Source organism: Cervus elaphus, chromosome 6 (genome assembly GCF_910594005.1).
Source record: "Cervus elaphus chromosome 6, mCerEla1.1, whole genome shotgun sequence".
Lineage (NCBI taxonomy): Eukaryota > Metazoa > Chordata > Mammalia > Artiodactyla > Cervidae > Cervus > Cervus elaphus.
This window is the reverse complement of record NC_057820.1, coordinates 48,759,130-48,778,600: the sequence shown is the minus strand read 5'-3', so window position 1 is coordinate 48,778,600 and position 19,471 is coordinate 48,759,130. Positions and strand designations below refer to the sequence as shown.

The window sequence follows — 19,471 nt, the reverse complement described above, 5'->3', positions numbered from 1 at the left end:
AATTTGAGTTGAGGTATTCTTTTATAGTCTTAGTACTTTAGGGAATAAACTCTTCCTAGGTATAAAATCTCAACACTACCCTATTGCCCCTACTAGGAACTAGTTTTCATGCCCTATAGTACTTATGAGAATCTTTAAGTTTTCCATTTATCAAAATGGCTGTAATTGTCTCTAGAATTAACACTGAAAGAGCAATGTTTAGTGATTCTAACTTGTCTTCAAACTACAGTCGTGTCCAAGCAGTGTTCCTACCCCCACTTTTTTTTAACCTTTGACCACTCAAGATGTGACAGCATTTCTGCTTAGTAACTGGCATATTATTACATGGTACAAACTATCTTAGTGATTTGTCATAGTTTTTTCTCTCCTTCTGCACTAATTCAGATTATTTCTCCTAATCAACAACTTACCAAGAACAAAGTTAAAAGATCTGACCTTAGGTAGTGAATTAAGGTGGATGAAGACACAACAATACTATCAGGAGTGATGGAATATTGCGCGAGTGCAGTGACTAGGGTCTTAGAGAAACCTGATGGTGATCTGGTACATCACATGGCTTGTTTAACATCACCCTCTTTACAACAACCTCAGTTCTACTTCCTCTTATTCCATTTTCTTTCCTGTTCAGTGGCTTGAAATCCTCAAGTAACTCATGTTCTGATTCAACAGTATTTCTGTAACTCCTTTCTGTGTTTTACCTTTTATCTTCCAATGTGCTTTTTTCCCCTGTTGGTACAATAACACACAATTCCAAAGTGCCATCTAATGCACTATGCCACTGAGCACCACAGCCAGTGATTTTAAGTGTACTAAATTATCTTCTGGTTGAAAAGAACATAAGCCGAAGAAATAAATGCCTCTTAACTAAAGGCAACGGTCAAAGAAACTTTTGAATGGGTAGTCGGAAAATGCTTTCAGGCCTGCCTATCAGAGCGGATTGAGAACATTTGCGCTAAGCAGAGCCGTGATGTTACGTGAGCAGTGAGAAGGTGCACAACAGCCACGTATTTTAATTAAAATACTTTTATTCTTTTCTTTTAATATAAACATGAGGAAGAAAAACCACACAAGTTGTAGCATCCTTTTCAAAATAAAACTGCAATCGATACTTGAATCTCCAAGCTCCATAAACAACATTTTTTGAGGTGGTAGACTGTAATATTTTATATCCATTATTTATCGTTTATGTCTCTGTCCTTTAAAAATGATGGAACCTGTGGCACTCAATATAATGTGAAGCCTTGCTATAAAGAGAGAAAGTATTTATAGCCCAGAAATGCTTTGTTTACAGGCAAAATTCCTAGGATTATGTTTGAGAAGGTAGGAGAAAGATTTTACATAGTTGAGAACACTTTTTTTTTTTTAATGTTTCACATTTAGGTGACATCATTACCAATTTCCTAAAAGACTGATTACTGGACCTCCCTGTCTTTTAATGGGCTTCCTGGTGGCTAAGTGGTACCCTGTGTTTTAAAAAGCCTGAGGTAAGGGTTCCTAAGATTTATCTTTCCTCAAGTAACAACTTGAACTGACACACCTACAGCCAGGTTAACACGCAGAACAGAAAAGCTGTTTCATGTCGCTTACTTCCCTGTCACTACTACTAGGGTCCAGTTCCTTTCAGTTTATTATCGATAACTAATGCTATTGTTCGTAATTCCTTTACCAAACCTATAAAAAAGAAACTTCCGGGCTCAAGCAGATCAACAGCCCAGCCAGGCAAAGGACTATTTTAAAAAGAGGAGGCCAGGTCTATAAAGATACAAGATATCCTCCTGAAGTCTTTGTGCAATTTGAAGCTTTGATACTTGTAGAAATATAAATGCTACAAACTTACAAAACATCACCTGAGAGTTTACTTGAATTTCTTCTAAACTCATTTAGTTTTGTAAATTTTAAACATTAAGCTCTTAATTTTAATCTTTTGTTTTAGCCTATTGTTTGCCATCTTCAAGAGGGACTGAAACAAAAAATTCAAATTAAAAGCTTAACATCTAAGATTTACAAAACCAAATGAGTTTAGAAGAAATTCAAGTAAACTTTCAAGTCACATTTTGCGTCTGTAGCATTTATACTTCCACGGCAGTGTCCTGGAGTGTCCAAGCACACTGTATTAAAGCTTAAAATTGCACCAAGACTTTTGGGACACCTTCTATTTCACTATCTGCTTATTCCTGGACTAACAGGTTGGCTGCAATTATGAAAATATCCTTTAATACAAGTATTTAACAAAGAGGAAAATCATCAGAAAATGAGAAGCACCATTAGAGTTAACAAGAAACGCAGCAGGGACCCAATAGAAGCAGGTAACAACATACTTTCTCTGCTTATGATCCCAAACATGCTAATATGCTAATAAGTAGTGCTTGCAAAAAAACTGAATGACAAGTGTTATTCAGCAGCTTTTTGGTTTAAACTGATTGCCAAAAATGACTAGCAGCTTCAATGAAATAGGGAGGAAGAATCCTTCAAAACCTAACAGTGCTACAGCAGTCTGTTCCTAAGTGGCTATATGAGTTGTCAGGAGTCCCGTGTTTGAACGGCAATACTGCACTGATTCTAAAGGAATATGCAGCAATATGGGTGAGAAAAATAGGAAAAAGTAAAAGTTATACAGTTAGTGTCTTTAAAGTCTAAAAATTTAAACTATTAAAAAAACCTCACATAGTTCACAGTTATCGGCCTACACAGTAAGCAAATATCTGTGGGTGGGTTGGGAGCTTTTAGCTTTGGAGTGGTTTTTGTAACTCTGTTTACATTAAAAAGGACAGAAGAGTGTGTTGTCTTGACAAGGTCCAGTTTTTTCCTATGACCATAACCTTTGCTGTCTGCAAGTCTCTTGAATTCAGTGTCTTTCTTCTGGGTGAAATACTAACTTTGCTGGTTTCTGAGCAGGAGAGGTGGTATTTCTCCAGTCCTTGTTACGAGGGGTTCATGATGTTACAACCCCTCACCTCTCTCTGTTCATGAGAGGATGGCATTGGAGCGCTGAATACCAATGAAATGATCAGCGCTGAAAGACCTTCTCACAGCAACTCTGCCCACTTTGTATTTGTCTTCACACAGTCTGGAGATGGCCTAAGAAAGTCAATCAGATAGAACATAAGTATAATTGGGGGAAAAAAGTTCCAACCTTAAAGAAAGCAGCATTGATAAGCCACACATCTGCATTCATTTAGGTTGACAGTTGCTGCTACTTTGGATAGCTCATATCTACACTGCTGATTCCCTAAGATAATATTCTTCAAGGGCTATGATGAGATTGCTGGGGCAGGGAGGAACATATTTAAAAACTGGGTTCCCAAAATAGGCCCCATCTAACAGCAATATGATGTTACCTACATACTAGGTCCTTAAGCATAATGAACACACCTGAGCAAAATCAGTGTTTACCCAGCTATTCAACTTCTATTCAGTCTTCATTATTTACTACACTACGAACATTTTAATGAGGGTAGGTGTGTGTTGAAGGCAAGAAAGGTCTAGTGATGAAGCACTACAAGGTGCTATTTCACATGCATGTAAATTATTGTAGAAAAATGTCTTATTTCTAAAGTACCAAGGTACCAGAAAAAGTGTCAACTTTATATGTATTCATTTCAGTTGTAAATTTTGCTGTATACCCACCAGAAATCACAAACTACTTCAAATTACTCTTCAAATCACTACTACAAATTCCTTCATCCCATGTATGTTACCACTTCCATTAAAAACCCACCTACTTTCTACATCCAGTTTCTGAACCCACATTCTAATTTCCAAGTATAGGTCTCACAGGTTAGCCCCTGATGCTTCTGGTCTAATAAACTCATGGGGCTGAACTGTGATACACAAACACACACTACAAGCTCAGGCAGTTAAGAATGGTAAGTAATTATCAATGTACATATGATTAGGGACACAATTATAAGAATTATTCCTGTATGGTTATATGTAAGTGTGGAGGTTCAAATGGAAAACCATTAAGAACAATTAAATCTGATTTAAAATATTCTGAATTATGGTTACATAAAAGATATCTGTAATTTTTTTAAAAAAATAATGTGATATCTCTGTCTAACCCATAAAAGACACAGGGAATAAGATGCCAATGGGTTAATAAGCTCTGCAAACTGTCAGTCACTGCAGAGTGTAAGTCAGCCACAGACGCTGGCTTTGGTGGCTGACAGAAAACCCAGTTAGTGAATCCCCAGTCTTACCTCTAGGCTCTGTGCTCTTTCTGTGCTAAAAGGAGCAATTGGAAAACTCAGGTTGTCGTCATCTGCTAAGGAGAAAAGGTCAAAGTAGTATCTGGCATAAACACTGGTGGAAACCTTAAGATGAAACTGGAGGAGGTCCACAAAGTGCAGTTCCGCCTCATTCCTGGGGGAGGAGAAGACAAAACCAACATAGGACAATTTTAGTCAACTGGGCTATCTTCAGAAACCCCATTCTGTGCCACAACAGCTCTAAATACAGCTTGGAAACAAATAACGGCTCCCCAGCTGGATTAATACACTCATGTTCAAACAAGGGACAGCTCTTGGTGGTTCTTCCTGCGTCCTGGCACTTGGAGTTTGGGACAAGGCGGGGAGGTTACGGCCCTCTTATGCACCCATGCTGCTGACTCGGGGGCTCATTCCTCAGAGTTCCATCAGTGCAGCTGCGCATTCATGCTCCACGCTCGCTCACACGGCCCCGCTACAGTCATCAGATGACAGGAATGATGTGTGCTGTTTACTAGCTCTGGAGAACTTGCAGACATTCCCACAGATAACAGGAAGGGGCTTATTGAAGTAGAGACACGCCAACAAAAGGAGTAGGCACATCACCACGGCAACAAATGGGGCCATGGAGAGCCACTGCTATTATCTCTGAGGGGAGAAGACTCTTGAGGCAACAAGGATTCATCTCAGATAAATAAATAAATAAGCTACACGCGATGCGAAAGGGAATCCCCTCCCCCCGCTCCAGTGCAGGGGACTGTGGCAAAGGGCAGAATGCAAGTTTCTGTTCCTCTTAATCCCAGTAGGACCAGAAGGTGTTCCTGGGACAGGATGGGATACACTTTTCAAGCTATGGGAGGCAGTAGGATTAAGGGGAGACGTCTTGGCTAGACTAAATGCACCTGAGCAATGACCCCGATGGAGCAGTTCCCCCTGCGCTCTGTCCGCCGGCCCTGACTAGGACAGAAGGTGCATAGGCACGCAGGGGGCGAATTCAATGAAGTGGGAAAGTAGGGTCCTGGGAGCAGGTCTTTCCTGTGGGACCATACACAGTCATTAGCTTGTCTAATGTTTAAGTAAATAAAATCAGAGTAAGTCTTACCACTTTCACAGCAATCACTTTAAAGAGTTAATTATATACAAATGATAAATACCCAGACAAATGAAAGTGACTTATTTTTCAAAATATTTGTTTCCTGGTTTTAAAGTGTTAATATTTTATCCATTGGTAAGTCATCAAATGTTTGATGTTCTCCTGCATGGAGAGCAGAGTGTGAGCAGAAATGAGGTTTCTCATTTGCTGAACTTTAAACCTAACTGAACCTACCTCCAAAATTAATTTCCTGTTCATATGGCCATAAGTCTATAGAAATGTAAAACAGATAATGTTTTGATAATCAGCTAATGAGGACTTAATTTATTATGGGAATAAATGCACTTCACTATCCCTTTTATATTCTCTTCCACTAATACATTTTAATTGTGTGGAAATACAGTACTTCATAGGATTAACATGTCTATTAACAGAGCTTTACTTACTGAAGAAAAAGGCATTAGAACTACAGAATACGCTTCTGCGTTTTTTTTTTTTTTTTAAATGACTAGATGACTGAAGAGCATGCCATTTATAGGTGCAGCAAATTTTCTGAACAGCAGCTGCTCAATATATTCAAACAAGATACATGAATGTTAGAAAACTTTTAAGGAAAAGCTGATAGATGCCAATTTTTCAATTTAGACTCAAAATGAGACCATTACAAATAGCAGCCAACAGCAGGGGGATGAGACAAATGTGACTTGAACACTTGGCTGTAATGCTTTCCAGTTTCCAAAGATCATAAACAAAAGCAACCTATTACGAACATAGCTCCTGGTGATTCTGTTGTACACAGAAAAGGGCTGTTTACAATTAGCTTCTTCCTGTAGCTAGACACTGCCATCAGTGCTATTGGGCTCACATCTATGAACATCCACACACTTCCCTGCATGTTCTCTGATGCTGTAACTGGACCCAGAGCCCCCGTCAGCTTAGCTGCAGGTTCTGAGAAAATTTCAGCTGCCATCATGGCAGACCTGGTGTTTATGATTACACATTTTCCTTCCTTCAAGGAACCAGTTTAAAGATGGATGATAGTGGTGCTCAACGTCACCTTAGTTTCTACAAATTCCAAAAGTACTTCTACTTATCTCGAATTATCTGCCGTAACACTAAGGTGGCTACCAGCAATATCACCATGACACTTTCTATCATCAAAGTGGACATTTTCACCAAAAGCCACTTTGACAGCTACCAACAATCACTGGTCCCTTCTCTTAGTCACAAGCTTCTTTGCTTCAGTTGTAAATATGCACTTTGGTAAATCTGAATTAAGAGTCAGGGGCAAAGGGAACAAACTCTTGCCACTGCCTGCCATGACCTTGATCGTCCTCTGCTGTTCAGTATAATAAAGAGGTGCCCCTTTACGTTTTCCTAAATGCCACCCACAAGGACATTTTTCCTGTCAAGTGAGCACTTCTAGAGTCTGCTGCAAATACCTCTCTGGTTCCTGCTGCCTCCCACCCTCGAGGCCCTTCCCTGCAGCCAGACAGCAAGCCTGATGTTTCACGCCCATGGGAGCATGCCATCTGTGAGGAACCCCCCAAGTTAACTCGAGGCCCCACCAAGTACCACTGTGGTTGCTGAGTGCCCCGGGTGAGGCCCCACTGACACTTCCTGGGCTATCTGAGACAAAGGAGTTTCCTAACTCAGCAGACCTACTTCTAAACATGGGGAACACTCCTGACAGTGGAGGAGACAGAACACAGAGATCTGAAACCTTTCTATTTGGTCATCTGTACATCATGGTTTCCGTAACAACAGAACCTTAGAGACAACCTCAGATTACAAAAGAAAAGACCTGCAAAAACAAACATACAATGTGTGACTCAAGTTGAAGTTATAACCTCAGTAGTCTGGAGGTGCTAAGATCTCAGCAGTGACCACTTAACTTCCAAGGCCAGACATGTGTCTCTTAAAAACAGACTGGACCTGGTAGACAGCTTTAAGAAAGACGTGAAGTTATTTACTGCATCATGTTGTTCTGGTAGTGAGCTTGTAAAATGGCAAAAACCACCAGAAAAGTAATTTCAATTTATCAAGCAGAATATTACAACAGTAACACACCAAGATTTAACTAATTAATGATGGGAAATACAAATGGTTATACTACAGCTAGACAGAAAGAAGTCTAATTTTATATTTATACCTAATTCAGCTCTCTGCACAATGTAACATTTCTTAAAATGTAACATTTCTTAAGCTGTAAACTTTATGGGAGCAAATAAGGTATTGGAAAATGGTTAGACAGTTCACCGTAACCTTACAAACTCACATGTCCTCAAGTGTAATGTCCTTTAGGATCTGGCAGTAGTCCGAAATAGCCTTATCGTCCCAAACCTTGGAGGCAAGAAGAATGGCTCCCAAAACAATTCTTTTCCAGTTAGTGGGGCAAAGGTCGATCTCAGCATAAGTTAAAAGCCTTTCTAAGTAAACCTGCAAAAGTAGAGGACTGACCTTTGATTTTAGTTCAGTTTAAAAGCTGTCATAGAATTGTTAGGAATGATAGGTTTCATCTGTTTTTAACATATCTTTTATTCTTTGGTTCTACAGAGACTTTTGCTTGGCCAGCCAAGGCCAAAGGCCAGGTCACAGTTGTAAGGCAAATATTTCTGTCAGTCTGGTATTTCTACTCTGCCCATGTGAATTTCCAACCCAATTTTGGTCGCAGGAATGAAAGGACATCTCAGCATTCTAAAGACAGGCATTGTGTTATTACCTTCCCACTTGTAAAAGGCAGCACGTATGGCCCAGCATTGATTCAACCGTTCAGTAAATGCTTGAGTGCCTACCGTGTGCAATGTACCTACCATACTGGTGGTGGGTACGTGGCAATTTTACATAAAGCTTGAGTATGTAAAACTCTGGTAAGACTGAGCATTTCTTTATCTTCTCTTCAGAGGGTGAACTTGAAGATAATAACTGGTGGTCAAGGAGCCTCCCAGGTCAAGGAGCCTCCTTGCTGCGCCCCACAGGGCAGGCAGCACGGAGCAGCTGTGCTTTACACTCAGGGCCTCTTCAGGGAAGATTCACGCACAAAGAGCTCTTTGTTCACACCCCGATTTTTCACATCTCCATTATTTCATAACTCACTGGTCTTACATATTCTGCAACTTAGTCAATTTGTTTGGTTCTAAGGTGGTTAAGAGCTGCCGATGTCTGAATCCCTGGGGCTCCTCTAAATCTGCCAGGTAGTTTGTGAGATGACTTCATGGCTTCTTTTATATGTGTCAAATGGCTATTCTATAAAGAACCAGACCAAGTTAACAGCTGAGTAAAGACTAAAGACATAAGTTGTGATGGTGTTACCTCTGCAGAAGAAAATATATGCCATTTGACAAAAAGAAAAATGTCCCGTTATCAGACTGACAGCTCCGATCTGCCAAAGCTCTCCAAACTCAATTGTGTTTCAAACACGGTTACTGAGATTATATACTCTTAGTGAACTTCTGCACCCCACTCCCCAGAGAACTCCACACGCGCCAGTACTCTCCAAGAACGAGTCTCCCGCAGGGTCCGCCCCTCTGCTGTATTATGGCACTGACAGAGGCAGTTCAGCCTTAGGGGCAGTCCCTCAGCTTCCTCTCAGCTTCACTTTATAAAGGCAAACCTGGTCTCATTTACACCACTTGCCCTCCTGTCTCAGTGGAAGTTACACTTCTTTCTTTTCCCTGAAGCTAACTCTTCTATGAATGAAGTCAGTCCCACCTCTCATTTCTGCAGAACACTGTTCCCACAATTCATCTCTTCTTGAACAACCCCCTCTCTGTCAGAGATTTTCTCCAATGTTTTCTTACATGTTCTCAGCCCATCCGTCACCACCCCTTAGAACACTTCCTTCAGGAAATGTTCTGACACTGGCTCCTCATGACCCATCCTCTCCTTAGCCCATCTAGTCTGCCCCTGGCCGCCACTGCCCCCCTGAAACTACTGAGGCATGGTCACTGCTGCCTTCATGACAAACAGCCAGCACTCTTCATCACAGCGCCCCACTCCCCAGGCCTGCCCTCAGAGCTGAGAGACACTGCCACACGCCTGGCTGCCGGGACCAAAGACCTCCACTTGAGTTATCTCACTACCATCTGTTGGGAATTCTTATCTCCACTTTCACTGGTCACCTGCCGGCTCTGCTCTTCTGTCCGTCACTTCTGGCTTCTATCACTGCCATTGCCTCCTAACTTCTCTGCTTCCACTGAAAGCCAACCACAGTCTGTTCTCCCCAGAGCAGCCAGGAGAGCCTCTCAGATTAAGTGCACTTCACGGGCCTGCTCAACATCTGCCAGGGCTCTCCCATCAAACAGGTCACTTCTGTGGCCTGCTAGTCACGAGGCCCTGGGTGAGATGCCATCGTCCTTCTGTGCCCTCATTGCCTGTGCCTTCCCTCATTCCCTACTCTGATCACAGCGGCACCCTGCTGACCCCTCAGCACAGAACCCGCTCCTGTCTGCGCCTCGTGCTCTGCCCCCTGCCTGTGCTCTCAGGCCCCTCATCTTCCTCAGTCCAGCCAGGTCCTGGTTCAGATCTCACCTCTGTAAAGAGGCTCTTCCTGGTCTTTCTAGCGTGCATGTGTTAAGTCGCTCAGTCGTGTCTGACTCTGTGACCCCATGGACCCGTCTGGCTCCTCTGTCCATGGGGAATTCTCCAGGCAAGAATACTGCAGTGGGTTGCCACTCCCTTCTCCAGGGGATCTTCCCAAACCAGGGATGGAACCCAAGTCTCCTGCACTGCAGGCAGACTGCTTCCTGTCTGAGCCACCAGGGAAGCCCCTCGAATCTCTCCATCCCTTTACCTTGCTTTCTCTTTCTAGCTTTCACTACTACTTCAAACAGTCATCTTTTTAAAAATACTCATTTTAAAAAGTCTTACACTCTGTGGTACACCCGATACTTACACACACTGTAAATGAACCATACTCCATAAAAACTAGAGAAAAACAAAACCCTTATGTCTGCTATACTTACCTCAGAAAGGCAAGAACTCTCCTCTATGCCCAGCACTTAGAACCGTGACACGGGCAGGCATCTGGTGCCCATGTATGCCCTAAGGAGTTCCTTGGCAGCACTCAGCACGTGCACCATGCTCTCCTTCTTCAAGCTCTCCTGGCAGCTCTTCTGATTCTGTCCTGGGTTTCCTACCACTCCGGCCACTCCTCTGGGGATGTGTCCTGTGAGTGCTGACAGTCCCCACAGATCTATCTTCTCCTCAACTTTTATTTAACGTACTTTCTCTGCATTTGAACAGCTACACGTAATTCCCTGCCTCTTGCTCAGCTTCGGGCTCCAATCCCATACAGTCAAATGACTGCTAGACACTGTCACTCTGCTGTCTCACAGGTCCATCGGGCTTAACTTGTCTACAAAGAAATGCCCCTCTTCCAACCCACACACCCTCTCCTGCCTGCATTTCCCAGCTCTCCACGTGCCAGCGCCACTCCCGCCTCTCTCAAGCACATGCCAACTGAGCCCTGTACCTGGCTCGCAGCTCCAAGAAAAGGCCTGCGTCTGACCCGGGCCCACTGAGGGGAAGCCTCCTCTCCTACACTCTGCCTGCAGGGGCGCGGGCAGCGGTGGACGCAGGCCCTCCCTCCAGACCATGCAGCTGACCTTCCCCTATGGGTTTGCTATAGGGAGGAGTTAGGCAATCCCAACGACCTCTCAGCTGAATATGATGTATTAGTCAAATGATGAAATCTTACCACAGGAATTCAGTATGGATGACAGAAAGGTCCTCACATAGCTGGAGCTCGGCAGGCTAACCTGAGTAAAGCCTTTCCAAGCACTGCTGACACCCCAGTCCTGGGTACCTTCACACGCCGGCACCAGGGGACAGTAGAGATGGTTAACACTGTCGTCCAAGGTCAGGGAGGTGAAGGCAGTCAGTCTCAATCAAGACACACATCACACTGCCTAGGCAACACAGCCTGAGACTCAGAAACACACTGAATCTACACCTGCCGTGGGCCAGGAAGTTCAGTGATCGCCTCCATCCTACCACCCAGCACACTTTGCCGGTGTGCGCCTGTGTGCCCTGTGTGTGCATGCATCCTGAGGTGTGGAAGGAGAAACCAGAAGTCTCTCCTGCTGCCTTTAACATCAATTGTTTTGTGATGAGAAAAGCAGTGGCAACATTTTAAATCATGATGATTACTAAAGCTCAAATCTGTATGTTTTCATTCCTTTTGATACATTTCTCTTTAATAAAGTTCTGATGATCATTTCAGGAACCTACTTTCATTTGAAAAACAGGCCCATACCTTCTGTACAAGAAAAAAATTTCTAGAGATGCTTCTATTAAGAGAAAAATATATTACCAAAGTCACTATTGCACATTTAATAGTAGCCAGCTGGGCGGCACTGAAGAGAGCATACACAAATCTGTAGATGTATTTGGGTTCAGGATCATGCTGAAAGTACTCCTCCGGAACCCTTTCTCGCTGAAAGAAGAAAAAACACAGTGTTAAGTATCCACTGAAGAAAAATACTTAAAAGTACCCTCAAGATAGCAATCTTCACACGTGGGCCCACGTGCTACTTAAAATAATTTTGACTAGGTGACATATCTTGTAGTCTTTTAAATATAAACAATTGGATCCTAAAGTACCATAGTGATTCAATACTCACTACCATTCATTAAAGAAAAATGCAAGCACAACCTCAGAAAATGTATTTTCACCTTCTTCCCCAAAGAATTCTAACCAAATGCAAACTATTTTTAGGCTCAAAGTCTTGCTGATCATTGTACGTCATCAGACTTTTCTGCAGTCAACTATGAAAACACCTTTCCAGTGTCCTGTAACCAGAGGCTCTAAGAGTGTGCTCTCTTACACAGCGGTCACCAGTCACATGTGTCTACTGAGCACCTGAAGAAGTGAGTTTTTAAACCCTGTCATTTTAATTAGTTTAAAATTTAAACAGTTTTTAAATTTTCTCCTTAGAGGTCTTACATATGTGTTAGGAAATGTTTATATTGTGTGACGCTATGGAAAATCATCCTTTAAAAACCTACATTTTCTGTTGCTTGTGTATGTTTACTTACCTGCTCATTCGTCATACAAAGCGTAACTTGGTTCTTATCAGTCACACCCCTGACACAACATGCTTTTGGTAAAATTACTTGACATAATATGGGGTGGGGGAAGAAGACTTAAAGGAAGACAATCTTGGCTTTGAGCTGGAGGCAATAATTTTCTTCTAGTAATTAATTTCAAAGCAAATCAGCATGAAATAAACACAACTGTAATAAGAGAAAAATACACCTTCAATAAAAGTGACACTTACTGTGAGTGGATGTGATCTCTCATCAAAAATGTCCAAGGACCTATTAGAATCTCTATAAAATAAGAATGTGTATTTTAAAAATTAATTCAGGAGTTACTAGCTTAGTAAAATATCTGCTAAAAGTAGAGAGAGGAGTAGAGGAAGCTTAACCTTAATAAAGCAAACAGTTTTACATATTCTCCTGGATTCTGCCCTTAGAAAGGTTTTCTGACCTATTTTATACTCAGCACACCAAGTTGCATGAAATCTCTTCTATAACCAGCCAGAGCTGCCTTTACCCACACAGACCCCTTCTAACAGGCAATGTTCGTAGACCAATACATTTCCACTTCACTAACCTCACAATGGAATATACAAGAACATTTTATAAAGTGGTAGTAGTAGGCAATAAAGTCTTCTAACTTCAATGAATGTAAATATGAGATTCATGATTTTTTCTTGTCTCCACCCCGCTTTTGTTCTTCATATTATATTCTTATTGTTTATTTCTTCTTGTCTCTTTTAAATAGTTTGAGTTAAAAATTTTAATTGTCTTTTAAGAGAGACCAGGCTTTTTCTTTTAAATTCCACCACACTACTACACTGTGCCCATTTAAACAGTAGTTCTGCAAATGTGGTCTATAGGCCTCTATAGGAATCTCCCCTGGCCCCTCTTCAGAAATCCTGTAAGTCCAAGAGGTCAAAACGTGTTTTATAAGAATACCAAGACATCACCTGCCTTTACCCTGTTTGACACTTAACTATGATTGTATAAAAGCAAAAGTGGGTAAAATTGCTCATTTCTGAGTGTGAATCAAGGCAGTGGTATGAAACTAAATTAGAAGTCATTCACTTATTCCTGGCCAAATGAATGTAAAAAATCTGCTTCACTTAAGAACATCCATGATGAAAGAGTAAAAATTAAGTGTTCTTAAACCTTTACTCTTCTTCTTCATATTCTGAGTAAGCGGAAAGTATGCATTAAGCGCTTGTATGGACTGAAATATGGCTGTGCTAAGGAAGAGCATTTGTAACTTACTGGTAACCAAGTCACTTTCTTCCCCCTAGAACATCATATTTAAACCACTTTTTTCATGAAACGCCAATTGACAGTCATTTTTTCAAAAATGAACAAAGTGAGCCTGTCACTTCAAAGACAACTCTAAACTATTTGTTGCCAATGATAAAATTCAAACCATCAAGCTAAAAATATTAGGATTTTTGGAAAATTTGTACCTTCCAGTGTGTTATTTATGGTGAGCTTGATTTATCAATACTTAAAGACTTTCCTGATAAGACTGGTAGTGATACTAACAAGAGTGAGTTTTTGACACTGTCTGAAGACATGTGAACCAATACTTTGCAAATGACAATGTATAATATAAAATCATGTACAGATAAAAAGATCCACTCAGTATGCATGACAGATCAATGGGCATTAATTTAACATAGTATCTACCTCAAGTTCACTGATAATGACTTGGAACTCCATCTTAACTAATTTAATAAACTGGCACATGTGGATTTTGGGGACAGTATCAAAGAATATGTCCAATTATCTCAAGGCTTTAAAAATTCACCTTTTCCCAACTATATGTCTGCATGTAGCTGGATCTTCATATTGCTTCTTCAAAGCAAATGACTGAAGACAATGTTGACATGAGAATCAACTGTCTCCTATTAATGAGATACTATCCTCTCCACTATTTTGTTGTGGAAAATGGTTATTTTTCATTAAAAAAATGACTTATGTTAAACACTGGGGTCCCCAGTCAGATGGTGATCTCATCCCTCAGGAGACAGTGTTCCTGTCCTAATGTGGAGAGAAGCAGAACACCTTACTTGCACCTACAGAGCAGAGGCCGGGGTGCTGCTAAACACTCTGCGGCACACAGGGTGGCACCCCACGCCAAAGCCTCATCCGGCTCAGAACTTCAGCAGTGCTGAGGAAAGCCTGTTTTCACATACAGTGGATTTAATTTTTTAAATTTTAAATTTCAATTTCTAATACAGTAAATATCCATGTAAACCACATAAAACTTAAAGAATTAAGAGTCTCAAAATAAAAATAAATGATTCACTTCAATACTGTAATGAAAGGACTCCTAACAGTAAAAGCTTACTCTAATACTGTCCATTGTTATTAACACTAAACTTGATACTGTGTAAATTAATTAGCTGGAATAACAAGACAGGTTTTAAAAGAGCTCACCTGTTTTTTATGTGGTTATATATTTCTAAGCTCACCCTGTGGAGGAAAAAAAAATATTGTAATAATTGGTTTTTATCACATTAGGCCTGAAGACATTTTAAAGGGTTGGTAGAGAGGTAAGACCATCCAGATGCCCGGTGGCCCCCACACCCCCTAATTCAGAGCAGTACCCATAGGTGGTATCCCCCATGTTTTAGGTTCTTTGGCTTTTAGCAAAATTAGGAGACCCAAAATATAGATGTGCTCTTAGAAGACATGTTTGGGTTGATTATTATAATATATAAATTCTTACATATTTCCCCGGTCATTTGTCCTTCTATGCACAGAATCTTTCATCCCATACAAGTTACATCATCTATCCACATGGTTAAATTTAAGCCATACAGACTTTGTGCGTGTGGCTTTTTGTTAGGCACTGCATTTCAGTTGATTCCGTTCGGTAGTCCCCCTAACACATCTATTTTCCATTATTTCTCTAAAAGTAAGTAATACAAGTGCTCCATATCAAATAAAATGGATTTAAAATCACTTTCACACATAATTATTAGAAAATTTAATAGCAAAATTTTATAGTCACAAAATTGATGATAGGCCTAGTTATCCTGAAATAAGCACTGCTAATAAGGCAGCACAATACAACACAGTACACTATTAATGACAGGTATTTCCACATTATTTTAAATAAAGTATTAACTAACCAACAGGTACAAGTCCTCAGATAGTTTTTACACTACTATAGCCCTAAGTTATTCACAGATGCTGTGTATTAGGCAATTAAGGGGTTCTCTGGTTAAGTTATTTGCTTCCCTTTGTTCTCAGTATCTAAAATGAAACTCAAAATAATAGAGAGAAGGCAAATCTGAATTTTGTAACTCCTCTATAGAATCTTAGCATTTGCAGAAAGGCCTGTAACACTGTTAGCATCAAAGATGGATACTTCTATAGTGCTTCAAAGTTTCTTCAAATTGATTTTAAAGTCACAGAATTAAAAGTTACACGATAAAAAGGGCAACTGAACCTAATATGATACTTAACCCATTTTACAAATAAGAGAATCAAGGCTTAAAATTGACTTACTCAACGTCCCACCAGTTATCAGAAGTAGTTCTCTTTCTCCTACCCTCAAAGCAGAGAGTGGTTCCCAAGGTCAGCTGCACACTGGATTACCCGGGACGCTTTAAACACTGCCTGGCTTCTGCTTCAAAATGTTCTGATTTAACTGCATTAGGTACGACCTGGGCAACAGGATTGTATTTAAAGCTCCCCAGGTGACTGCAACGTGCAGCCAAGTCTAGGAATGAATGAGTCAGGGTTAAGATCAGAATCTCTCAGGATGCTTTTGTCTATGAAATCATGCCTCACACATCATTCCTCAGCTTGTCAAAAGGGGTGTGTGTGTGAGAGAAAGAGACACAGGGACAGAGAGGCAGATAGACCCACAGACTGTGTCTTGAGGGCAGGGAGGAAAGGTGGAATTCATGTATGTGTTCAGAGACATACATCTTGAAAAAGTTGCACAAGTGATTCTAATAAGGCTCACCTACCCCAAATGAAAACTAATCCCATCGTATTTTTCAAGATCATTCCTAAAAGCCAATTTGCCCTATTAATTTTCTCAGTAAACCTTTATTTCATCAATAATGAATGTGAATGGTCATTTTTAAAACTTAATGAGAAAAAAATTTACTTTATTTCCAAACACTAAGACTAGGTTGAGAATAAAAAGCATGAAACCTACTTGTCTGAGCAAGGTTAATCTTTAAAACTACTTCTGAATTATATACTGGAACATCAGGCTCTTTTGAATTCAAAAGAAGCTGTGAGTCTAGCCACAGTGAGAGTAGTTTTTAACCCACAGATTTAGAGTCTTGGCTGAATAAAAACATTCAGTGATTACGAGAGAAGTGCCAAAACTCAGGACTTTAAAGAGCAATGGGGCTCAGTTTTTGTTGAAATACGATTTGACCGAAACTAATATTATAAGAAAGTTACATTATTATGATTGTGAACTGGTTGTTTTTAATTAAAGTTAGAAGTTACTGATCATTTAAATAGCTAAAAAATAAAAAGCCTTGCACATTAAAAATTAAATTAAATTTATAAGCTAATTATACTTTTAAGACAGAAAAGTAAAATTAATGATAAGGATACTAATATATTTTTTTTAAATTTTATTTATTTTTTCAGTGGGTTTTGTCATACATTGATATGAATCAGCAATAGATTTACACGTATTCCCCATCCCGATCCCCCCCTCCCACCTCCCTCTCCACCCGATTCCTCTGGGTCTTCCCAGTGCACCAGGCCGGAGCACTTTGTCTCATGCATCCCACCTGGGCTGGTGACCTGTTTCACCATAGATAATATACATGCTGTTCTTTCGAAACATCCCACCCTCACCTTCTCCCAGAGAGTTCAAAAGTCTGTTCTGTACTTCTGTGTCTCTTTTTCTGTTTTTGCATATAGGGTTGTCGTTACCATATTTCTAAATTCCATATATATGTGTTAGTATGCTGTAATGGTCTTTATCTTTCTGGCTCACTTCACTCTGTATAAGGGGCTCCAGTTTCATCCATCTCATTAGAACTGATTCAAATGAATTCTTTTTAACGGCTGAGTAATATTCCATGGTGTATATGTACCACAGCTTCCTTATCCATTCATCTGCTGATGGGCATCTAGGTTGCTTCCATGTCCTGGCTATTATAAACAGTGCTGTGATGAACATTGGGGTGCACGTGTCTCTTTCAGATCTGGTTTCCTCAGTGTGTATGCCCAGAAGTGGGATTGCTGGGTCATATGGCAGTTCCATTTCCAGTTTTTTAAGAAATCTCCACACTGTTTTCCATAGCGGCTGTACTAGTTTGCATTCCCACCAACAGTGTAAGAGGGTTCCCTTTTCTCCACACCCTCTCCAGCATTTATTGCTTGTAGACTTTTGGATAGCAGCCATCCTGACTGGCGTGTAATGGTACCTCATTGTGGTTTTGATTTGCATTTCTCTGATAATGAGTGATGTTGAGCATCTTTTCATGTGTTTGTTAGCCATCTGTATGTCTTCTTTGGAGAAATGTCTGTTTAGTTCTTTGGCCCATTTTTTGATTGGGTCATTTATTTTTCTGGAATTGAGCTTCAAGAGTTGCTTGTATATTTTTGAGATTAATCCTTTGTCTGTTTCTTCATTTGCTATTATTTTCTCCCAATCTGAGGGCTGTCTTTTCACCTTACTTATAGTTTCCTTTGTTGTGCAAAAGCTTTTAAGTTTCATTAGGTCCCATTTGTTTATTTTTGCTTTTATTTCCAATATTCTGGGAGGTGGGTCATAGAGGATCTTGCTGTGATTTATGTCGGAGAGTGTTTTGCCTATGTTCTCCTCTAGGAGTTTTATAGTTTCTGGTCTTACATTTAGATCTTTAATCCATTTTGAGTTTATTTTTGTGTATGGTGTTAGAAAGTGTTCTAGTTTCAGAATCCAGATAGGAAAAGAAGAAGTGAAACTCTCGCTGTTTGCAGATGACATGATCCTCTACATAGAAAACCCTAAAGACTCTACCAGAAAATTACTAGAGCTAATCAATGAATATAGTAAAGTTGCAGGATATAAAATTAACACACGAAAATCCCTTGCATTCCTATATACTAACAATGAGAAAACAGAAAGAGAAATTAAGGAAACAATACCATTCACCATTGCAACAAAAAGAATAAAATACTTAGGAGTATATCTACCTAAAGAAACAAAAGACCTATACATAGAAAACTATAAAACACTGATGAAAGAAATCAAAGAGGACACAAACAGATGGAGAAACATACCGTGTTCATGGATTGGAAGAATCAATATTGTCAAAATGGCTATTCTACCCAAAGCAATCTATAGATTCAATGCAATCCCTATCAAGCTACCAACGGTATTTGTCACAGAACTAGACCAAAGAATTTCACAATTTGTATGGAAATACAAAAAACCTCGAATAGCCAAAGTAATCTTGAGAAAGAAGAATGGAACTGGAGGAATCAACCTGCCTGACTTCAGACTCTACTACAAAGCCACAGTCATCAAGACAGTATGGTACTGGCACAAAGACAGAAATACAGATCAATGGAACAGAATAGAAAGCCCAGAGATAAATCCATGAACTTATGGACACCTTATCTTTGACAAAGGAGGCAAGGATATACAATGGAAAAAAGACAACCTCTTTAACAAGTGGTGCTGGGAAAGCTGGTCAACCACTTGTAAAAGAATGAAACTAGGATACTAATATTTTCAAGTAGCATTTCCCAAACTGTTCTGGAAAGTCAACATTCATATGCTAAGAAGACATTATTTAATGTTCCATGGACAACCCCAAGGGAGGTAGGAAGGTCTGCATCCTGTTTCGTTTTTAATTCTCTCTCTTAAATAAACTTGAACATTCCCATGATTAGGGCGTTTTGAACTGTGCATCTCCAATTGTGGACTATGAGGGGCTTCCAGAAGTTGAGGAATAGTTTTCGTCATTGTAACACTGTTCGTGTCTTCTTAAGTATAAGCCTGGCCACAGCCTTGTTTCTGAAACTTCATCTCTTTTTTTGTTCTCTGCTTTGATTGATACAGTGTGTTAGAGATACACATATATAAACAAAAATTAAAAAAAAAAAAACAAAAACAAAAATTTAATGTGTCTATTAAGTTAAAATCTCAGTTGAACAAATTTCA

The 19,471-nt window shown here is 40.1% G+C and overlaps 1 protein-coding gene across 4 annotated transcripts in view; it reads right to left on the bottom strand.

Moving 5' to 3' along the window:
• Nucleotides 1-1,005: 1,005 nt before the first annotated feature.
• Nucleotides 1,006-19,471, bottom strand: part of LOC122696613 (cyclin-Y-like protein 1) — a 103,479-nt gene continuing 85,013 nt past the window's right edge. For all 4 annotated transcript variants that reach the window (XM_043906847.1, XM_043906849.1, XM_043906848.1 and 1 more), the window contains 6 exons: nucleotides 14,770-14,805; nucleotides 12,579-12,630; nucleotides 11,612-11,734; nucleotides 7,577-7,737; nucleotides 4,200-4,362; nucleotides 1,006-3,078 (listed from right to left, as the gene is read on the bottom strand). In XM_043906847.1, the coding sequence (XP_043762782.1) occupies nucleotides 2,965-3,078; nucleotides 4,200-4,362; nucleotides 7,577-7,737; nucleotides 11,612-11,734; nucleotides 12,579-12,630; nucleotides 14,770-14,805 (649 nt within the window). In that variant the 3' untranslated portion in view covers nucleotides 1,006-2,964. The remainder of the gene's footprint in view (nucleotides 3,079-4,199; nucleotides 4,363-7,576; nucleotides 7,738-11,611; nucleotides 11,735-12,578; nucleotides 12,631-14,769; nucleotides 14,806-19,471) is intronic.